General features: G+C 41.1%; 2 protein-coding genes across 2 annotated transcripts in view; one reads left to right on the top strand and one right to left on the bottom strand.

The window, feature by feature from the left end:
- MED12L (mediator complex subunit 12L) overlaps positions 1–6,554 on the top strand; it is a 317,050-nt gene extending 310,496 nt beyond the window's left edge. Inside the window, exons 43-44 of the mRNA XM_034997061.1 lie at positions 3,629–3,710; positions 6,140–6,554. Coding sequence (XP_034852952.1) covers positions 3,629–3,710; positions 6,140–6,192 — 135 coding nt within the window. The 3' untranslated portion in view covers positions 6,193–6,554. The remainder of the gene's footprint in view (positions 1–3,628; positions 3,711–6,139) is intronic.
- A 2,442-nt stretch (positions 6,555–8,996) lies between these two features.
- IGSF10 (immunoglobulin superfamily member 10) overlaps positions 8,997–22,436 on the bottom strand; it is a 66,069-nt gene continuing 52,629 nt past the window's right edge. Inside the window, exons 6-8 of the mRNA XM_034997142.1 lie at positions 17,192–21,547; positions 15,767–16,667; positions 8,997–11,929 (exon numbers count right to left, since the gene is read on the bottom strand). Coding sequence (XP_034853033.1) covers positions 10,021–11,929; positions 15,767–16,667; positions 17,192–21,547 — 7,166 coding nt within the window. The 3' untranslated portion in view covers positions 8,997–10,020. The remainder of the gene's footprint in view (positions 11,930–15,766; positions 16,668–17,191; positions 21,548–22,436) is intronic.

The raw sequence follows: 22,436 nt of genomic DNA on the forward strand, positions 1-22,436 counted from the left end.
AGGGACAAAAGCCCCACACAGTGATCCCTAGGTAAAGGAAAAAGACAGTTCAGAAGGCAAGAGGTTGAAACCAGGTTTGAGGCAGTGTGAAGGTCCACCACGAACTCTTCAGCCCTGCTCTTGCGTAGGACGGTCAGTGTCTCTGCTCTGCAGAGAAGGGCCCAAAGAAGCCAGCTTTTCTGAGACAGAAGTGATTCAGTGGCATTTATTTAAATAGAAATGACTGGTTTAGAGATGATGCATTTTGCCTAAGTGATGAGCGAGCAGGAACGTTAATATTCTTGACTAAGCGTGTGTTGTCAAAATAGGGATTAGTCGAAGCACATCATAATAAAATTTTAAATTATTGTTTTGAGTTCGGCAGAGAATGTGTTTAGTGGAGAGTAGCTCTGCCCCGTGGGCTAGTTGGCTGTACCTGACGGACATTGTTGAGCTCTGTGCTTTGTCTCGTGGTTGCAGCAGGGGCATGGCACACAGCTCCCGTCCCCGAGAAGAGCAAAATCCAGAATACTGGGGAGAGAAACACTTGTCACATCATGCCACATTTGATAATAAAGGCATCTCCACAGGATACAGGAGCAGTGGTTTGCTCTTCACATTCCTAAGGGAGTAGGTAAGCACTTGAGCTGATCTTTGAAGGACAGGCAGATTTTTAGGAGCATGTAGGGGTAGGATGAAGGGGGAAGGAAGGTTTTCTAGGAGGAGGGATTAACATTTGCAGAGGCGCAGAGGTGAGCAGAACTATGAACATCTCCTGCGTGGATAGAATCCAGAAAAATCTTTCCTCTTTACTTATCAGACTTAAGCAGGAAAGGTTAAACATACACAGATTGTGGTTTTTAGATTTATTTTACTTCTGGTAAGCCTAAGTTGTCCCATGTATTGACCTGTTCTGGTAAATTAGAAGTTCCAGCTCCCAACATGGGGATGATTCCGAAATCTAGCCAAGCATCAGGCCACTTAAGGGAACCATTTGAAAATACAGATTTCTAGCACATTTGGCCCAGAAATTTTAACTCAGGAAGTCTGGGGAAGAGCTTAAGAGGATGACTCTTTAAATTTCTCCTGATGGCTTTATGCTGCTTCAGCCAGTTTTGTGCAAGAGCTCAGTGACTTGGTTTGAAATGCTCCTCAGTGAGGGTTCTGTGGAGAGCTGGTGGCAGGCTCTCTTTCCCTGGCCTCAGGTGCTCCAGGGCCCAGGGAGGCTGTAAGCTGGGTCTTTTGCTTGCTGACATTCACATACAGGTGGAAGCAAGTTAAATTTTGCATCAGAGTGGCCTTGAGAGAAACAAATGCAGGAAAAACACTACAACTGAGGAGACTATGGACTGCAGCCGTATCCCACCACTTCCTTGGATGGAGGGGGTCGGGGGGAGGTGTGCCGAACGAAACTGGTCTCAGTTTCGGCCTTGGAACCACTTCTCATTCAAAAATTACTGTGGACCCAAAGAGCGTTTGTGTATCTATTAATATTTATTGTATTAGAAATTAAAACAAATATTACCAGTATTTACTAATATATTTAAAATTCTCATTAGATATTAACCAGAAATAACACTTTATGAATAATGAATGAATATAAATATAAGAATATTTTTCAAAATAAAAAATTAGTGAGAAGAATGACATTGTTTACATTTTTGAAAATTTATTGTCTGAATAAATTGAAGACCTTGTTTGTTACAATATCACATGTTCTATAGCTTCTGAAAAACTGCATTGTATACTCCTGAGACAAGGAGAGCAAGAACAACTAGTGCCTTAGTATTATTATGAAAACAGTTTTGATTTTGCAGACCTCCCCAATAGTTTTGGGGTCCCCTGGAGGATATCTCTTAAGGCCACCCAGCAGAGCACCCACTACCTGCCAACATGTGTGCATGCGTACTCACACACCCATATGCACACGAGCTTCCTATGAATTAGTTACTGCCAAGGCTCCTCAAGATACAGACTCTGAGGAGATCACTGCCATATTTCATTCTGTGAATTACTCTATTTGGAGCAGATTTTAAATGAACATAAAAGAAGACAGCTAAGTATCTGTTGAATGAATAAATGTTAAATATTTATGCATGTGTACCTCAGTATGTTAGTTAATAAAATGATAAGATTAGACATCAGGCACCTCGGTGGCTCAGTCAGTTAAGCATCTGCCTTTGGCTCAGGTCATGATCTCGGGGTTCTGGGATCCAGCCCCACATCGGGCTCCCTGCTCACTGGGGAGTCTGCTTCTCCCTTTCCCTCTGCCATTTCCCCTGTTTGTGGGCACGCTCTCTCTCTAATAAATAAAGTCTTTAATAAAAAAAGATCAGACAATCTTGCAGCCCACCATTTAGAATCTGTGATTATTTCCAAGTAAATTAATATTTGGAAGCTAATATTCCCAACTAAAGGTAGCACTGGATTGCAGTTAAGATAGGAAGTTCTGAATCCAGAAAGCTTTGTCTGAATCCCTGCCCCATTACTTACAGGGATCATGGGCAAGTGATTAAACACCTTGGAGTCTCCGTTCCCTCGGTTGTAAAATGAGAATAATAGTAGTAAAGGTCTACAGTCCCTTATATTCATTTCTAAAATCCAAACTGAATTTTGACATTTTATTTTGAAATGGAAATTTTATTTGTAACTCATTGAACCCCAAAGGCTGACCTGAACCCATTTGGTTGCAAAAACTGACCTGAACAGACCCCATCTTTCTTCATTCATTCTGCCTGATAGGACTTATGTTTTCCTGCAGAAATTTAGTTCGATTATGTTGTACTGCCCTAGGCCTTGATCAGTCTGTATATTATGGACGTGTCATAATAAATCGTATATGGATAAAGGATTGAGAATAGGTATTACCTGGTCAAGCTTAAATGGGCTAATGTATACATACAATGTCTAGAACACTGCCGAGTAAATGGTGGCATATTCGGTTTTGTTAAATAGGTAGTATTTCCAGATAAAGAAACCACTGAATAGAAAAGAAAGCACTTTTTATTTTACTAACATTTCCATGTGAATGAAAGGTGGAGTTTTGCTTTATTTTTCCCTCTTGATTTGGGCATTAGGAAAATAAAAAAACAGGCAAGGTGCTGTTTTTCTGCTTTGTATCAGAAAATAGTAACTCTGGCTGACCTTCATCCAGCATCCCATGGGAGGGCATAGTCCCAAATGGGTCCTGGATGGAGGGTACTGCTCTGCCTCACCACATTCTTGTCTCCATCCATACAAGGCACGGCCTGTGGTGCTTGAACAAATCCTCTGGTCAGGGAGCTTTCATGTGGCCGATGAAAATGGTTTATGCTAGCATGATCCTAACTAGCTAGCTGGTGAAGGATACGGTAACAAGGAGATCTGACCTCCGGGGCCACCCCTGGAGTGGACTCCTTCATCACGCCTCTTCCAAGAAATGCGAAGTGACCACCTGGAGAGTGAGATTTTGAATGGATTGGGCACTTCAGATGCTCACCAGGTGTACATCGGGGTGTAGAAGAAAATTAACGTACACCCTCCGGGCGTGGCGCCTTGATCTGAAAGGGTCGACGGTGTGTTGCAAACCGACCCCAGCAGGTAGCGTCTGTCCTTGTCTGAGCCGGGCAGCGCAGGCTGACTGCCCTCCTGTCTTCTGTCACATTTGCAGTTCCCCAGGCAAGGCTTGCAGCAGACCCAGCAGCAGCAACAGACGGCGGCCCTGGTGCGGCAGCTCCAGAAGCAGCTTTCTAGTAAGTACCCCCGCGTTACAGAACAGATGGCTCCCGGGAGATTCAAGACAAGCAGAACACACGTGCTGGCTCCTCAGACAGTGCCCTGTCTTCCTTCAGTACCATTTACATCTTCATTTGAGTCCAGGCTGGTTTGGTTTGGGTTTGGGTTTGGTTTAAATGCTCCCTCCCCTTGCCGCTGGAAAGTCCCAAGGTTTTTTTGTTTGTTTTTGACTTCAGTGAAGATGTTTTCCTCTTCCGTCTGAACCTGGCAATGTTTCTTTTCATTTGGGAGACCCACGTGGAAGTGCGGGTACCCTTTTTATCCAAGCTGGAAGGTTCAGAGACCAGCTCGGCCGATGCCCTCAAGTGTGCTGATGAAGGAGCTGGCTCCCAAAGCCACCTGTAGAGGAGGGCCAGCCCTAGACCTGTCTCCTGGTCACTGGGGCCCTGACTGTTCTTTCCACTGCGCCATCCTGTCCTTCTGATAACAGTGCAGAGAACTCACAGCCTGCTAATGCCGCAAGCAGCAGAGCGGGGCAGTTTGTCCCCGATAATTGGGCCTGCTATGCTGGTGTGGTTTTTTTTTTTTTTTTTTTTTTTTAATTGTGCTCTCTCTCTAAAGCGATGCCAACAGCCCATCTCACCACACCTCTTCTGGATGCCGGCAGCGTGCTCTCATGAATCAAATCCCCCCTGTGCTGCTTGACGTCACAGGAGATATTTTTAGAAATGCAAACCAGCCCCCTGTGATGCAAAGAATATTGGCCTAGGAGTTAGGAAGTCTGAATCCCGGTGCTAGCCCTACCACCGTTTTCTGGACCATGTACTTTTTCGTCCATGCAGCGAGGAGACTAGTGGGACCGGCAATTTCTCCTGGGTCTCTGGTTGTGTGCTTTGGAGGTATGGAGTGAAGGCCAGCTAGTCCTAAAGCCAGCTGTGCAACTCTGGTAGGATACTGTCAGGAGGAGGGTCAGTTAGGACTGAGGGGCAACTTGGGTTTGGTCTTAATTTTCCACCTGGTGCCTGGGCCTGTTGATTTCCTTGCAGAGGAAATGCCCCTCGTGTACCTTGCGTCTCTACTAGGGCATAACCAAGGTCTTTTTTCTTTTCTTTTTTTTTTCCTTTTTCTTTAAAAGTATTTCCCTCGTTTAGCCTCATTTAATTTGTTAAATCATTTAAATTGGTCTTGTTTTCTAACTACTGCTTAACAGGGGTAGCCTATTATATGTGTGGTTAATATTTCATTGTTTTATTCGAGAGTTCATACTTTCACATGGTTAAAGAGAATATAATTTTAAGGCAGAGACCACATGCTTGCATTTTAGATTTTTTTCTAGCGTTTAGAAATAAGTACCTATGATTTTTATGCAGTGGCACTTTTTGGGAGTGTACCTACTCTCTTTCCTGTTTCCCAGAGCTCATGATATGCAGTTTTTTTAAATCTGTCATTTATGGAGCACTTTCTTGGACCCAGGCACTCTGAATCTACATAGATTAATGCACTTAATTCCTAAACTGCCCCATGAGTGAAGGTATTACCATTCCCATACTATGGATGAGGAAATAGCTAAAGAAAAGGAAGACTGATTGACTCATTTGTCCAAGGTTATTCAGCTAAAAGTAAGAGGCAGAGCTGGGACTCTTGAATTCAGATGGTCCCCTTCCAGAAACTCTGCTCCCTGATATTAGCAGTTATGCCAGCCTTCTTTGTTGAGTGATGGCCACTAAGTTGAGCTGTCTCACTGTACAACCCAGAGGGCTCCTTCTGTATCATAACCCGTGTGGATGGAGCCTCTGGACTTGAATAGTCCCACCAGAGTTGGGGAAGCAGTAGTTATTTCTAAGTCCCTGTCATTGTTTTGTGCCTACTCCTCTTTAGGTTGTGTGTGTGTGTGTGTGTGTGTTTGCACACATGTACATATATGTAGAGGCAGACACCTGAGTCAACACACGTAGCCACTGTCGCACGTGTAGACAGCCTTACACACTTCTCTCTTACATACCTTATATGGCCATTTGTAGAAAATTACCCTGTTTCATGCCACTTCTCTCACTTTAATGTCCGTGTTAAAGTAAAATCTCTCATCTGTTTTTATAAAAGTTTGGGGAACTTTCAGTATTTTACAATACTTAGAGTCCTTTTGTACGTTAGTATTGAGCTGTTCCTTAGTTTAGACTCAGAGACTTTAGAGGGGCTGGTTACTGCCCGAAGGCTTTGTACCAGCAGGTGTAGGACTCTGATGTAGAGCCAGTGGCCCTGTGGAATGCATGCAGTTAGGGTATTCAGACCTTACTGCTCAGGTCCCTGGGCTAGCATGCACTCCTTGGCCGGTTTGTCTGTCCTCCTGTTCTTGAGGCTGGTACGGAGAACCGTGGCAAGAGGGTAGCATCTGTCTGTGGCATAATTTTGCATCTGCGATTTTATTTGAATTTATTTTTCCCATTAGGTAACCAGCCACAGCAAGGAGTGACTCCCTATGGGCATCCATCACACTTCTGAATCTGGAAGAGGACAAGACATAAAGTTTTATGTTTGCACTGAAAAATAGAAAATCAAATTTAATGCATCAGTCTTTAGAAATGTCCTTTTGTTCTTTCCTTTCTTTGAAGTTTTCTTATTTTGTGCTACATTTCATATAGAGGTATTTAAAACAAAAAGAAAAGGAGGAAGTGTGGTTTGGGGTTTTTTGGTTAAATTCAACCTTAAAGTAGGTATAAAAATGTGGATCATGTGGGCCTACTCCAGGGAGAGCGTGGTAGCAGATCTTTTGAAATTGGTGCTGTTTTTTTGGATCTCATAGAAAGAATGAATTATGGTGGATTTAAAATATGTGTTCATTAATGATGAAGTTTGTTGTTTTCTTCTCCCGCCCCCCCCCCCCCCCCCCCCGCCCCCCGCCCCAAACTGTGCTGGACCAAACTACTGATTTGAAAGGCATGTCAGGTCTTGACAGGAGAGTAATCCATTTATTCTTCTTTCACCTGTGATGGTGAAATGGACATCTATTTGCATTGCTCTGATTTGAAATGTTTGTAATTTCATAAGCACTTTATAAACTTTATTCTTATTTAGGTAGGATTTTTCTTTGCTTTTGTTGTGGTCAAAAGGTGCTGAAACAGATTGTTGCTTAGTACTTAAACTTCTTAGACCAAGAACTTCAACCCAGGCTTCTGTGAGAGCCACCCTCAGATACATGGAAGCCTCTTAGAAGTAGCTGTACTTGAATTTGTTTTCAGTGGCAAGAGCATTGACCAGAGTCTTTGTGAAGGTACAACATGTTAATTCTAAAGGCCCGAACGAACCACAGTGGAATTGTTCCAATTATTTATTGCCAGATTTGGCAAAAATGACTCTTGGTTCTCCTGAACCTTATGCCAACTTGAGAAAAAACAATCTTGCAGCTGGCCTGAGATTCCACAGTGCTCAAACTTGACGTGGTTTCCAGAGAATCTGGCCCCCGAGTCCAGAAGGCTCTGGTTTTCATAAAGATGTATTTGCTGTTTATTTTGTATGGTAAGTATTTGCTATTTTGAATTTAATTATTAATGTTGGTGTCAGTCTTGGTTGTGTATTGCATATACTGTATTTATAAATTGGTGCAAAAAGCACAAGTAAATTATACATCAAATTTATTATAAAGAAATAGTAACTATTTTAACTTTGTTCAAGTATGTGGTAATTTGCTCCTATTAGAGTAAAAAATACAGTAAATTATTATCAGTTTGTGTAACTTAAGAGTATTCCATATAATATTTTTTTAGATTTAGATGCATAAAATTTTGAATGTGAAAATTGCAGGGCATTTTAAAACATGTGGGGGATATTTTCCCATGTTTTGTGTTAATTCATTTTCTTTTGCCATATGATTTTACATGTAATGTAGTTGAGCATACTGTGAATAGATTTGTCTATAATGAGCAAACCATGTAGAACTACTTTTTTAAAATGTAGCTAGTATGACTTTAGATCATTTCTTTTGCAAATCATTATATAAATAATTTGTATCTTCCTAGGTGAGTTACTCATTGCAAAGTTTGACTCATGCAAACGACCTCAAATACATGTCCGCTTACTTTTGCTGTGGCAGCATCCATGTGAACTGCTTTGTACACTGTGAAATAGTTCACTCCAGCCTGCTCATTTCATGTTTACTCTGGGCTGGAAAAGACTTTGCCAAAACATTCAAGACCATTCTTTTCACGAAATTATAACATACTTTGCTTTCAGAAGACAGATCTTTACATTTCAGCTGGTTTTGTATATCAGGTTTTGTTTTTTTTTTCCCTCTTGAAAATCCTACGTAGAGTCCATGAAGTTATTTTTCTTCCAAGTAATCTATCCGTATGTTGATTGCCTTGGCAAAACAACCGAAATGTGAATGTTGTGCCTAGTGAGTGAGTGAGTCCTGTTCTGTCCTGATTTCCTTTGGAAGAATTATTGGGATCTAAAATGCCAGTTTTTAGTTTGAACCATATATTTTTATAGCTCAGTATTGCAAACAACAGTCATATCGTTTCAAGAACGAGTGTGATAATTACATAGCATTCATATGCACTTTATAGTTTGCATAAGGTAGTGAAATTAATTTATTAATAATCATTTTGCACATGAAAGCTGTGGGGTATACTTTTTTTCTTGTTGTGTCCTTTTCTTTTCCGGTGACAAAGCCAAGTCATGGTAAGGCCCTATAGTTCAGATTCTATGGAAAGTTGAGGAAGAACCTAGGACTGGCTTACCCCTGTGCATTATAAAGAGAATGACTGGAATTTTTATAATCTAGTCTTAGCATATTTCCTTCCACTTAATCCCACATCCTAAGAGGTTTCTTTCTTAGCAAGTGCATTAATTTGCATTAAAATGATCACGAGGGAAAACCCTATCCTTTGACAGAACCTGGTAATTTGCTTTGTAAGACAGGAAATTATCCTAGGAGAAGATGGAGACCTCCCTTTCCCTTAAAAATAAGACTTTAAAAATTGAATGTAATTGGGCATCAGAATCCCTTAGACATACCTGTTTACACTCTAGTCTCATTCCTAATAGCTTCCATTTGTCATTCTAATTTACTCCTTTTGGCTCGGCAGTGGAAGGAGATCACAGTGAGAATGAGTATCCTTTGACCTCTTGTGGCCACAGGGTACCAGCATCTGAGATAGTAGCAGTCAGGTCACCTCTTAGGTGGAGCCAGCTGAAAGTTGGTGTGATGAAAACACAATGAAGTAAGCTCCCCTGTGTCTCAGACCATCAGCAGGGGCTAACATAGTTGTTTTGTGTGCTGAGAGATCCGAGCGAGACCTATGGCATTTTTTTTTTCCACTTTAAATAACTGGCAGATATTTGAATGAATTCTGGATAAATTACACTGGAACATCCCAGCCTCTAGAATTAGAAAAGATGACTCATAATGTCCCCCAAATCAATTCACGTTGAATTACAAAAAGCAACATTTTGTGTAGATTTGATCAAATTTTATGTATTAGATTTAGATTTTCCTCTTCCATAAAGGATTATCCCTTAATGAAATAAGTTCATAAAGCAATGGTTCCTTCTCAGAATATTTTCCTTATAAAAAGTTCCAAACCAAGGATGCCTGTGTTAGATTTTGAAGTGATGAAGTTTCATTGTATTTTTAATGAAGCCTTTTTAATGAGTTTATTTCAATAACGAAGTAATCAACCCCCTTTTCACTTTTTATGATGTGTAGGTGTTAAGTTGCTTTTTACATGTATTTTAAACACAGTTATTAAAACATTTTTGTATTCCCCATCAATGAAAATTTTCAGTGTACACAAAACAGAATCCTAGTCAAAACCGTTCAGAGCTTATTTTCTCTAGGTTTTACTAAAATATTTCTAAGTCAGCCACAAAATATCTGTACATCAAAATTGTAAATTTACAATCAAGACTGCAAATTTAATCTTTCCCATTGTCTCTCTTCTCAGTGCCATGCTTGTAACATTGCTAGAAGGTGGACACTAGGCAACTGGTAGTGAAAGAACAAAGTCCATTCTTTAATGAAGAATTCAGATACATTAGCCATTTGTTCTTTTATGGTGGACAGTTTTACCTTAATGTTCATTGTTATTTGTTGGCAAAATAAAAGTGCCTTAAGTTAAAAGTTTGTTTGGAGATCAATTAACAAATCACTATCAGTCATATTGCATTTATTTACAAGTCTTTTTCTTTTTTTATTTTGCATGTCCATTATAAATTTAATATTGTAAATGTACTCAAATTCATTTACATGCCTATGGCTGCCTTTGATTAAACTTCTTCCAAAAATTAAACTCTGTCCAGATGTTGACTTTGTTCAATTTTTATTTCATGTCAGATGACCTGAACATACGTTGTTGCATAATCACTACCAAGTGGATTCCTCGCTGTGCATTTGTAGATCCCAGAATCTGAGGTTTGGGGATTCTGAATGATGAGGGTACCTTGGGGGTGAAACGGCTCAAGTCCACGAGTCCCCCCTTTATTTGCCATTGAGAGCAAGGAGTGGTCCGGCCGCTCCCATGTAATTTCTGGCTTGGGGACTCCCAGGGCCACACATCGGAGCTGAACGGGCGCTCCTGTCCTTGTGAGAATGCTCCTGGGTAGGCGATTTGTAATTCGGGGAGGGTAGGCTACAACCATTACTGGAATGGTAATCAGTGCATGGCCAACGCTATTTTGAGCCATACAAATATAGTTTCCTCTGTCATAAGCTGTTGCTTCTTTAATGACTAAGGTGCCATTTTCATGCAATATGTGTTTTCCACTACCTTGAGGTCTATCTATTATAGAACCGCTTGGTGTAGTCCATTTGATGTTTGGCTTAGGGCTTCCATCAGACACACAGTGCAGTGATAGGGATTCTCCACTGACACAGTAAACTGTTCCTAGCACGTAAGAAAGAATCACTGGCTTCTGGCCAATTTCTAACACAATTAGTTTTTCAATGTAGCCGACTTTATTTCTTGCTGCACACCGGTATTTTCCTGCATCATCCCGAGTTGTTTTAGCAATGATGAAAGAACCATTGCTTGCTATCAGATACTGAGAAATTTGCGGCTCATTGGGAAATCTTGTGCCATTTGGTAAAATCCAGATTATTTCAGGTGGTGGGTTTCCATCAACAGAACAATTCAATGCTGTGGACTTTCCAAGCTGGGCAACTATTTTTTCATTAAATGGATTTCTGAACGTTGGTCGTCTTAGCATTTCCAGTACTTCTAACTGTACCACCAGCACGCTCTCGCCTCCTTCATTCCGAGCCACACAGATAAAATCTGCCGAGTCTGAAAACCTCACATTCCTAATTTCCAAGGTTCCATTTTTATGGACTGTGATTCTGCTTCCATAGTATGGGGCCGTGAGGAAAATATTATCTGGCATGATCCACATGACTTGAGGAGATGGTGTTCCTTCAGCTCTGCAGTCAAAGTGTTTTTTGGAATGCCTCACGGCTGTGGCTTTAATGACTGTTCTGTTTGTATACAGACCGTTGATTAATGGAGGTTTGGAGACAACATCCAGTTTGTACATTTTTGTGTCATCCCCACTGGGATTTCGGGCCACACACACATACTCTCCGGAATCGAGCAGTTTCACTTTGTTGATGGACAAAGACCCGTTCGCATGAAATGTGTACCTATCCTTAGAGAATGAAATCACGTCATGGGAAGGCAGCAACCAAAATATTTTTGGCTTGGGTTCACCGATGACCTCACAGTCAAGGACCACTGTGTCTCCAGCCTTGATTCTCCTGTGGGTCTTGTAACCCTGCCTGATCCGTGGGGCAGCTGTTATTACTGTTAGGTGCACCTTCATTTCATCCTTCCCCAGAGTGTTCTGGGCATAGCAAGTATAATCTCCTTCCTCTGCTATCCCAACTTTGTTGAAGTATAAGGTTCCATTGTCAAAAAGGGTATACCTCCTGGTCCTGCGGCCACTGTCATCGGCTTGCATTGCATTGTTTATCATCGTTCCGTCAGGCAAACTCCAAGAAATCTCAGGCAATGGGGAGCCAGAAGCCTCGCAATCAACTTGGAAATCTTTCCCATGGAATACTTGCTTTTTAAAATGGTGCTTGTGGTCAATTTTGGCTGGTTTCAGTCGGAGGCTCACATGCATCAGTATCAGATCGTCCCCCATTTTGTTTCTGGCCACACACAAGTAGTCACCACCGTCTTTTTCTGTTATTGATCCAATAAACAAGGATCCATTTGGGTAGACATGGATGCGGCTGCCCATTCTAAGGAGAGAAGAGATAGATTTGAGTGTGCAGCTATTAGCAAGGGGTGAGGGGAGTTGTCTTTATTTACATAGGATTAGCTTTATGGACATTTTCTTAAACTGTTGCAATAAAATTAAAATCAGTACTAGCTTATTTACTGTCTCCTAAACCATTTCCTGAGAAAGGAAATTATCTAACTGAACAGTTAAAATTTAGTGAAATGAAACTCTTTTACAATGGTGATTTGAAAGATACAATGCTGAGAATGCTAGAAATATTGGATACCTTAGGACTTTCTTGTCCATTTTACATATCAAATGATTGTTTTGTGATATGTCAGTGAAGAACTTCCATGTATACTTGGCTCAGAAAAGATGCCAGGTTATATTTTTTTAAAAGGTTAGTAACAAAATATAATTATTTGGTTACAAAATAAGTTATACTTTGCCATGAAGAGAGGAAGTGCCAATGTAAGACTCATTAGAAGCCTGCTGTTGCATCTGTCCTTTGCAGGCAGCTGTAAAGTGGTCTCTGCATTTTGTCAAGCTGTGCACTACCTTTTTCTCCCTGAAGTTATTACGCAGCATGCCGTTACCACAGTTAGCCACCAGATGGCACATCTTTCCTGCTAAAACCAGATTTAGCTTTTCAGAAAGACCAGTGGAAAATGAATTGCTGTTAAAACCGGGATCAAGAATACCCATAAGGGAACATCTATATATGTTTTTCTTCTTATTTTTTGGCAGTGTGATAAGCAGGTAAGTGAAACCAGAGAGGAAAAGGTGGATAGGATAGCAGCTAATCAAGTCAAACAGCCCAAGTCACTTTTCATTCTCAGCAAACAAGTATGGAGAGTATTGTGTGGTACATTACAAAAGGTACTGTTATTTTTAAATTTTCAAGTAGTTCCTCACTATACATCTGGAAATACTTTAGAGAGCCTTAGTATTTAGATGCTTAGATAGCCTTAGTAACTTGCCTCAGCTCTCAGGGCTGGTTCTCAAATGCTTTATAAAAGCACTGATTCTCAAACTTGGATGTATATGAAAATCATTTATGGAGTATAAAACTAGTCCCACCTCCAGAATTTGACTTAATTGGCGTGGAGTGTGGCCTAGTCATCAGGACTCAGTTTTCCAGTGATTCTCATGTGCAGCCAAATCTGAGAACCACTACTCCCAGCCTTGGCTCTCACAAACAGTTCTCTCATCCCATGCATCAGAATCACATGGCGCCTGCCTCCTGTAAGATGCAGATTTCCTGGCTTCGCTTTTCAGAGATTCTGATTCACGAGATCTGGCCAGGGATCTGGGAACCCACTGAGTAACAAACGTCCCAGGTGACCGTGACTCTTACGAACAATAATATTTGAGAACCAGTCTCCTAGTGTAGTGGCACTAAAATCACCTGGAAGCTTTTAAGAACACAGATTGCCTGTTAAGAGAGAATTGGTTTCTGATTCACCGAGTTCCCAGGCAACACTAATGCTTACTGGCAGGGGGACTGCATTCTTTGAAAACCTTTGATTTAGAGTGACCTTGTCCCGCCCCCAAATCTGATGCATCTGGAGGTGGTAATATATAAGAAGAGACTATAGCTGTTTCTTTCTTTTTTTTTTTTTTAAGATTTTTTTATTTATTTATCTGAGAGAGAGAATGGGAGACAGAGAGCATGAGAGGGGGAGGATCAGAGGGAGAAGCAGACTCCCTGCCGAGCAGGGAGCCCGATGCGGGACTTGATCCCGGGACTCCAGGATCATGACCTGAGCTGAAGGCAGATGCTTAACCGACTGAGCCTCATGTACCCAGGGATTGAAATTTTTTTTTTAAAGATTTATTTATTTATTTATTTATTAGAAAGAGAGAGAATGAGAGAGAGCACATGAGAGGGGGGAGGGTCAGAGGGAGAAGCAGACTCCCCGCTGAGCAGGGAGCCCAATGCGGGCCTCGATCCAGGGACTCCAGGATCATGACCTGAGCCAAAGGCAGTTGCTTAACCAACTGAGCCACCCAGGCGCCCCTATAGCTGTTTCTTTTTATAAAGTGATGTTTTTAAGAGAAAATTTACTTCTCCAAAGTAGAGTGTTCCCCAAGTAGAAGAAAGCATCTGTAGTCCTTCTAAAGCAATGCTTCTCAGACTTTATTGAGCATATGATTCATCTGGGTATCTTTTTAAAGTGCAAATTCTGACTCAGCAAGTCTGGGGTGGGACCTGAGGTTCTGCTCTTGTAACAAAGCTCTTTGGTTCTGAAGAAGAGGAAACCATTCTGTGCTGAAACAGGTCACATATGTTGAAAGTACCGGAGATAGACTGGTGGTGTTCTGAGTCTGGGACCATTTAAAAACCCAGAAAAAGCTTTTTGGTTCGGGTGACAAGTAGGCTTTAAGAAAGGAACAGGGTTTTGCTTATTCTGGTCATGGTGGGGTATGCAGAAACGCATAGCTATAATGCATGTTTTTGCATTTTTAGAATCTAAAATTCAAATGTTAGAAGCTACAAAATGGAAACAGCAAGGACTTTCTTTTTCTTGCAGTAAATGGCCCCTTTTATTTCAATTGATATATCTAAAGCTTCTAAGTAAAGAATATTCTTGCCTTTTTGAGGCTAGTGGCAAAATAATAATTGAGGTGTTTAGTTAGTAAACAAGTTGAATTATAAAAGAAAATGCCAGTACCTCTGGTGGGCCCATGGTAGCATCTGTGATCTTTATTTTTTAAGATTTATTTATTTGAGAGAGAGAGAACCTCAAGCAGACGTCCCTCTAAGCACAGAACCTGACGTGGGCTCGATCCCACGACCCCAAGAGCATGACCCAAGTAGAAATCAAGAGTTAGCCACTCAACCAACCAAGCCACCAGGTACCCCATCTGTGATCTTTATACACTCTGTTGCCTCTTCCACAATTTGAACAATCTGTGTCCCATAAATACTTCCCCAAACAAAATATAAACAACCTACTTAATTTCTTTGCTGTTTACCTCTAAAGGATCTGTTGGAATACCTGGTTAAGATTTATTCTGAGATATTAATAATGTATTTTGAAACACTCTCCAGACTTCCTTTGGTTTTTTTTTTTTTTTTAAAGATTTTATTTATTTATAAACACTGAGAGAGTGAGGGCAGGAACACAAGCAGGGACAGTGGGAGAGGGAGAAGCAGGCTTCCCGCGGAGCAGGGAGCCCGATGCAGGGCTCGATCCCAGGACCCTGGGATCATGACCTGAGCCGAAGGCAGATGCTTAACGACTGAGCCACCCAGGGGCCCTGGGTTAACTTTTTAAAACATTCCTTAAATCTTTTCATGCCTCTTGATAAGAGATTTCCATTTTCCAAAACTGACTTAAATCCAGTAAGTGTTTTAGACCTTTTCCTTAACAACCTAAATTTTGAACTTTATCTGTTATTCACATCACAAGTATAATGCCTTCTATACTTCCTGCATTGTGGTTTTTGCATGGGTAGTGGAAATTGTTTTCAAAATTACACAGAACCTTGATTGTATTACAAAATTCCCCCCTCCTTTTGGATAGAGAAATTATAAATACCTTTCCACAGTTATCATTTTAAAGTTGTCACAAGTATGACAGCAAATGAGATTGTTAGTCTGCTTTTAACTATGTAAATTCAGTAAGAATTGAATAGCTGGCTGGTAGAGTTAAGCACGTAAGAAGCTTCATTTTTATATGTAATGTTAACTTCAAAAGGATTAGGTCTCTTTAGAAAGACTTACTTTTATGTGCAGAGTCTATGAGCTCTCTAAATCTGCTGCTGACCTCACTGTATCACTTCTTCCATTTCAGAAATTGTACAGCTAAATAGATAAAGAAGACAATCTCAACACAAAGGTATGGTTTACCTGTGCCACTGGTCGACAACAGCCTTGGATGGTAGCCTCCAGATTATTTTGGGTTTGGGTTCCCCAATGGCTGAGCAGTTCAGTAGTAATTTGTCCCCCAAATTCACCTCGGTCCACTTCTGGGATGCAGATTCTATCCTGGGGATGGTTTCTTGCTCTTCTATTGTAAGAATTACCACTCTTCTTTCTGAGCCAGTGGAGCTGGTAGCAATGCATTCATAAGTGCCCCTGTCTGAAGAGTCTACATTTCTTATATACAGAGTCCCATTTGAAAATAACAACAACTTGGAATTTATAAACTGCAGTGGTTTCACTTCAGTGCCATCAGAAAGGACCCAGTGAACACTGGGCTGAGGAGTTCCTTTGGCAGTACAGGGCAATTTCAAACTTTCACCCCAAGTCCCTACAATGACTTGCCTCTTTTGCTCTAGAATAACAGGTGGGGCTGCAATGACTTGTATTTTGACCAGCAGTGAATCCTGGCCAGCTGAGTTGCTGGCCATGCATTTGTAAAAGCCCCGGTCATAAATGCTGAGACTGTGGATGACCAGTGTTCCATCAGATGTCACCAGGGCCTGCCTATTCCCCTCAGATGATTCTGAAACCACCGTTTGGTTTGCGAGAACCCAGGAAATTGTAGGACTTGGTCTACCTTCAGCTCTGCACGTCAGTTCCACAGTGCTTCCAGAGTGGACTGTGATCTCTTTGGTACGTCTATCCAGGATCCTGGGGGGATAGGAAACCACGGACAACATGACATGAAGGTGGTCAGTGCCAAGTGGATTGGATGCTGAGCACAGGTACTGTCCGCGGTCCTGAATGTCCACCCTCTGTATGGACAGGGTGCCATTGGGCAGCACCTGGAATCTGCTATTCTGTTTCCTTTTAGATATATCAAATCCTGATAAGAAGAAAGAAATTTGTAGTCATGGGTCATCAAAGCTTAAATAGAAAACAAATTGTTTAAGGGAAAGTCTCAAGAGGAAAGCTTTAGGGGGTGCTGTTAGGCTACTGAGAGCAAATATATTTAAAATTAAAATTAGGACACTTAGTGTTAAGAGTGTTAAAATTATTCACGGAAGCTTATTTCCATAATTTTAATTTTAAAAGCCATATGACTCAACACAATGACGCTTCTCTTTTTCAAATCATATTTCCCTGTGTCTACTTTCAAAGCATTACAAAAAAAAATGTTCTTAATTAACATGTTTTAAAACCTTCCAATGAGCAAAAAAAGTTACGCAGCAAATGTCAAATGAGAATATCAATAGTTTCTGTGTCCTAGAGAGATTTGAAACTGGTGTTGATTCTTTGGATGTGTAACCCTGAAACATAACACAATCTTTTCCTTGTTTTATGACTAAACAAGACTGAGTGTAAAAAAAAAAAAAAAAAAATTTTTTTTTAAAAAACAGTTTCAGATACCTGATGAGACTCTGGTCCAGTGGATGGTGGGCAGGGGATTTCCAACAGCCTCACAAGGAAGAAAGGCATCCGAGTTAGTGGGAACAGTAAAACTTGCTGCTTTTCCTCCAACTATTCTGGGCCTTTCAAATATATTCCTAGACAGAGAATCAAAGGGAAGGCGTTCAGAAGTTGTTATTTTTTGAACTGGTGTCTCATCAAAGCCATTTTTCTTTGCAGTCTTCGGAATATCCCAATTTGAAGCATGAGTGGTGTCCTCTGGCAAGCCTGGAGTGGGCAATATGCTCACTACTGGCATTTTGCCTTTTTCAGCAATTTCTGGGTGTGACTTGTGCCAGAAGTGGTTTTCTGACCAGGGAGAGAAAGTCAGTTTAGAATTCTGTGGTTTAACTGTTACTAGTGCTGGTGTAGAGGCAGAATGAAACAGATTGGAGTAGATAAAGTGGGTGGTTCCAATTGTGACCTTGACATTTGGGCGAACTCTGGGTGACGTTGCAACCTCTGCTAATTGCTGTGGATTAGCATTGTGCCTAGAGTATTCATGTGGCTTGATCATTGTATTTGTCATCATCCTAAAAACGGGAGTTGCCATGTTGTCTGTGACTGCACTTTGATTACTCAAGGGATGGGAGGTGGGAATTGGCACTGGAGCAGCAGTGACACTCGGGAATGGTGGCATGGTTGAGTGTCTAATGATTGTGTTCCTAGTTGTGGTGCTCTGGTGTAGTTTGCTGGACAAAGTGACTTCAGGAACAATTCTGCTCTTCAAAGACTGAGTATTCTCTTGGGGTAGTTCTTCAGTTACATCTGTCAGAGTAAGTGTTCTTGGATAAAGACCCATTGTGCTTGAAATTCCTTTTGGGTTTTCTAAGGGAGAATGAGTGAAAGCAAAGATACGGCACTTGGTTGAAGTTTCAGTTGCAGTTAGATCAGGAGGTATCACAGTAGTGGATGCAGTGAAGCCAGAACTCTGACTGGGAGAGGAGTATGGGTCATTCCTGTTCCTCTGAGGCTCCTTTTTTCTTTGTATGTTTCGTGTGCTGGGTCTGGCTATTTGGGTTTTACTGATAATGACTGATGCAGGGGCAGTAGGAGGAACTGTCAGCCTGGCTGTCTGCATTGATATGAAATTGTTGGTACTTGATTCTTTGCTTGCGATATTAAGAGGTGTAGGGTAAACTGGTGGAAAGGGCAGCTTTTTCATTGTTGGGAGACTTAGAGGACTGTGTGTTTCAGTGATATTTTGGTGAGTTGTAGCTGATGTTATAGATGGAATTTGCATCACACTTGTTGAGAGTGTTGTGAAGTGGAAAGGGAAAACTTTATCTGTGGGTAAAGCAGGAGATATTTTAGTAAGCATTGTGGCTGTGCTTTTTGGTGAGCTAAATTGATGCTGATTCTTTAACCTCTCTTTTTGGACACGGTTATTTACAAAGATCTGATGCCAGGGAATTTTCCTTCTTAAAAATCTTGTAATGGCTGTAGTAGTAGACATAGATGGCTTGGTGGTGGGATCTGGAAGTGGTGATATAAACATTGAATCTCTTTTAACTTCATTGGTATTAGACACACTTGGGTAACCATTATTTGTTATAGTTTTTTCCACAGGTAAAGATTTGGGGGCATGAGTCATAACTGCATCAGTTGGAGTCACTTGGGTACTTTCAGCACTGAAATATTTTATTGTGGGTATTGTTTTCTCAATATTTACATTTGGTTTGTTCTCAAATAGTAATGATGGATTGTGGACTAGAGTTGTAGACTCTTCTTCTGTGACTTTGGAAGTTTCAGTTTTGGTGAGCATGAGAAGGGAAGAACTTGGAAAAGACAATGCTGCTGCAGCAGTGGTGAGCCTTTCCCCGGGAGAACAGGATGGGCACACGACACTGACCTTTGTGGCTGAAAATGCAGTAGTGCTTTCTTCAGAAGAAACTCTGAATGTTGGTCTCACAAAGCCGTATCTGTGTTGTCGAAGAATTGGAGTTCTATATGGGCTGGTAATTCGACCCCTACCCCAAATTTTCCTCCGTCTTCCAAAGCGCCTAGATGTTAGTGGGGTGTTAGTTGTACTATTTCTAGGAATCTGTGACTGAGAATGAGCAGCAGTGTATGGGCCTGAAGGTATCTCAGATATGCTAAGTTTTTGAGTAATGTGTGGATAGAGGTGATTGCTCCTCAGGTCACTGACTCCTGTTACAGATGTCTGATGACTATTTGTGGCATTTACTGACCCTAAGAATATATCAGCTTTGCTGTTAGCACTGCTCAGCATTTTGATGTTGGCATCTTTGCTCATAGTCGCCACTGCTTTTGGGACTGTACTTTGTAAATGCTCTCTTTTCCTCCCAGTGTTGTCAGCTTCCTGAAATTGCATTGCTTCAGGTAAGAGAGGAAAGATAGTAGAGAAATTTTCATTGGTTGTGCCTTGCATTTTGCTTGATAATGTTGGGTTGATATTCTTTGACATGGCTGTAGTTTTAATAGGAGATGGCTTGAAATCTGTTGGTTTTTCAGGTGGTAGGATTTGTGGACCCACAACTGGAGAGACTTCAGTGATAGCAGTTACATTTGTCACAGGGCTATCAGGTATTTTTCTGGAATTGGCAATCAGTGTCCTTGCCAGAACACTAGGAGCCTCAGTTGCCAGGGCCATCATTTCCTCATCTGGAGGGAGCATGCCTGAAGAGTCTATTTCCTCCCCAGGTATCTTCAGGAGTTGTTGGGTGACCACTGAAGGGGGCCTTGCCGTAGTAGTTTCTTGCTTCTCTGGCATAGTATTCTTTTTAGCTTTCTCCAAAAGTGCTGCCCAGTGCCCTGGGTCAATTCTCCGAGCAGAGGAAGGGAAGGGCCTTCTGTGCTCTCTAAAATGTCGATTTGGTGAATCTCCTCGTCGCCGGTGTATTGACTCGCGATAGTTGTGCTTTTTACTTGTGCTCAAGACTTGTTTTCCAGTCTCAGCTCCCAGTGGAGCAGAGGTAGGGAGTTGCACAGCTGGTGGGTCCATAAGATGAGCAATGGGATTGGGCTCAAGTCCAGATCCATCTGTTTCTACATTTTGCTCTACTGGCCTTTGCCCTTTCGTTTTGACTGAAACTTGGTTAATCAAAAAGTCGACCCCTGATGGGTTGGCTGCTACACAGCAATAATAACCTTGGTTTTTTTGGGTGACCTGTAATATTCTTAGTGTGCCATTGTTAAGAATTTGCTTGTCTCTGGAGGACTGATAAAACACAGTGTTTCCTGGGAGAACCCAGCTAACAGAGGCATCTGGGATACCAGAAGAATGGCATGGAAGGTCAAGTGTTTCACCAATGAAAACTGTATAATGAGCCCCATTTTCATGATGGGCTTCTATGGAGGGCTCTACCACAGTAATTCTATAGGTGAGAATATCTGCATCATCATAATTGGTGCTTATGCAGTGGTATATGCCTGTGTCAAAACTATCAGCCATCTGGAGTTCTAGTTTTCCACTTTTGTCTATTAGGATTCGTCCATCCTCACTAACATAAGGGGCTCTCACTTTACTCCCATCAACCAGAAGCCACTCCAAATGTGGGGTGGGGTCTCCTTGGCCTGGGCACTCTAGGCTAATGGTCCCACCAATCAAAACAGTGTGTTCCAGCTTAGTATTGTTATCTCTGGAAATCATGGTCCATTTATGTTTCACTGGCCTTATTTCTGCCCTTGGTAAAATGACTTGAACATCACTGGCATACTGGATGTGCAATGTACTGAGTGTGCTGGCAGTTCTATTTAGCTGCAAGGAGATTTGGTCTTGCATTAACCAAGGGGGATCTATTGTGAGTTCAGCCTCTATGTCGGTAAAGATGTCTTCAGGTTTAGGAGCCACCTGTTTATATTTGTAGCAGCGTTGTGGTGTTTCAGTGAGCAAGTGGCTCCTTTCTAGAATCAAAGGAGAATCACTGTACAAAGCCAGGACTTGCCACATTCGCTGAATGTGATTGTTATCTATGTTACACACCAGAAATGTTGAAAATGATGTATTTAGCATGATATAGTCATTTTCTTCAGTGAATGCAGTGGATGATGTCTTTGAGGGTTTTTGGATACTGCAGACCATGTTAGCTTCATTTCCAAACTGATCTGTCATATTCAAAGTGATGGAGCCAAGGGGTGCCATGAAATCTTGGGGAGAGATGGACACAGGACTGCTGTCTTCCAGAACAGTCAGGCTCTTTAATTTCAGGGATGGGTCGATGGTTGGCTTGGCACACAGGAAAGCTGCAGCTGGGACCATAGCTAAGGGCGTGCCTTTAGAGGTCCTGGGGTTCATGCAAAGTGGACATTGCTGAGGACTGGAAGGACTTCTGTCTTTTTTGCATTTTGTTATATCTAGGAAAAATGACAATTGAGTTATTGCCAGTTGTGGCCTCTTTACATTTGAACATTTTAAAGAAATAGCTTTTGCTAAAATTTGGAAGAACAATTTGGAAATTTTAGTGTATAATAGGAAGTTCCCTACTTTTTTGTCTTTAGGTTGATTTCTAAAAAGATATTGTCTATATACCCTGCCACAGTATTATATCCATGGTCACAAGGATTTTTGTCTGTCTTGTTGACTGCTTTATTTCCAGTACCTAGCAAGTGCCTGATATATATTTGGTACTCAGAAATATTACCTAGAAGAATAATTTCCTTATATAGGGAAACAAAATAATAAGCTTATGTTTCCCACTTTTTACTAAAAGTAGTTCAGTTCTATTTCCTCATTTTAATGTTTGAAGGGTCATAGAACTTCATTGTCCTTTAAAAGATTAAATGTTTGGTAGAGTTCACAAACAGCTTAAGAAGAATTAATACCTATTCTCCTCAACTATTCCAAAATACAGAAGGAAGGTTTCCAAACACATTCTATGAGGCCAGCATTACCCTGATACCAAAATCAGACAAAGACACCACAAAACAAGAAAACTAAAGGCCAACATCCTTGATGAATATACATGTAAAAATCCTCAACAAAATATTAGCAAACTGCATTTAACAATACATTAAAAGGACCTTTCACCATGATCAAATGGGATTTATTCTGGGGACACAAAGATGGTTCAATATTCACAAATTAATGTGATAAACTACATCAACAAACAAAGGGTTAAAATCATAGGGTCATCTCAACAGATGAATAGGAAACATTTGACAAAATTCAACATCTGTTCATGATAAAAACTATGAACAAAGTGGGTTTAGAGGACACGTACTTCAACAGAATAAAGGCCAAATA

The sequence above is a fragment of the Mirounga leonina genome, unplaced genomic scaffold (assembly GCF_011800145.1).
Source record: "Mirounga leonina isolate KUSES-001 unplaced genomic scaffold, KU_Mleo_1.0 Mir_115, whole genome shotgun sequence".
Lineage (NCBI taxonomy): Eukaryota > Metazoa > Chordata > Mammalia > Carnivora > Phocidae > Mirounga > Mirounga leonina.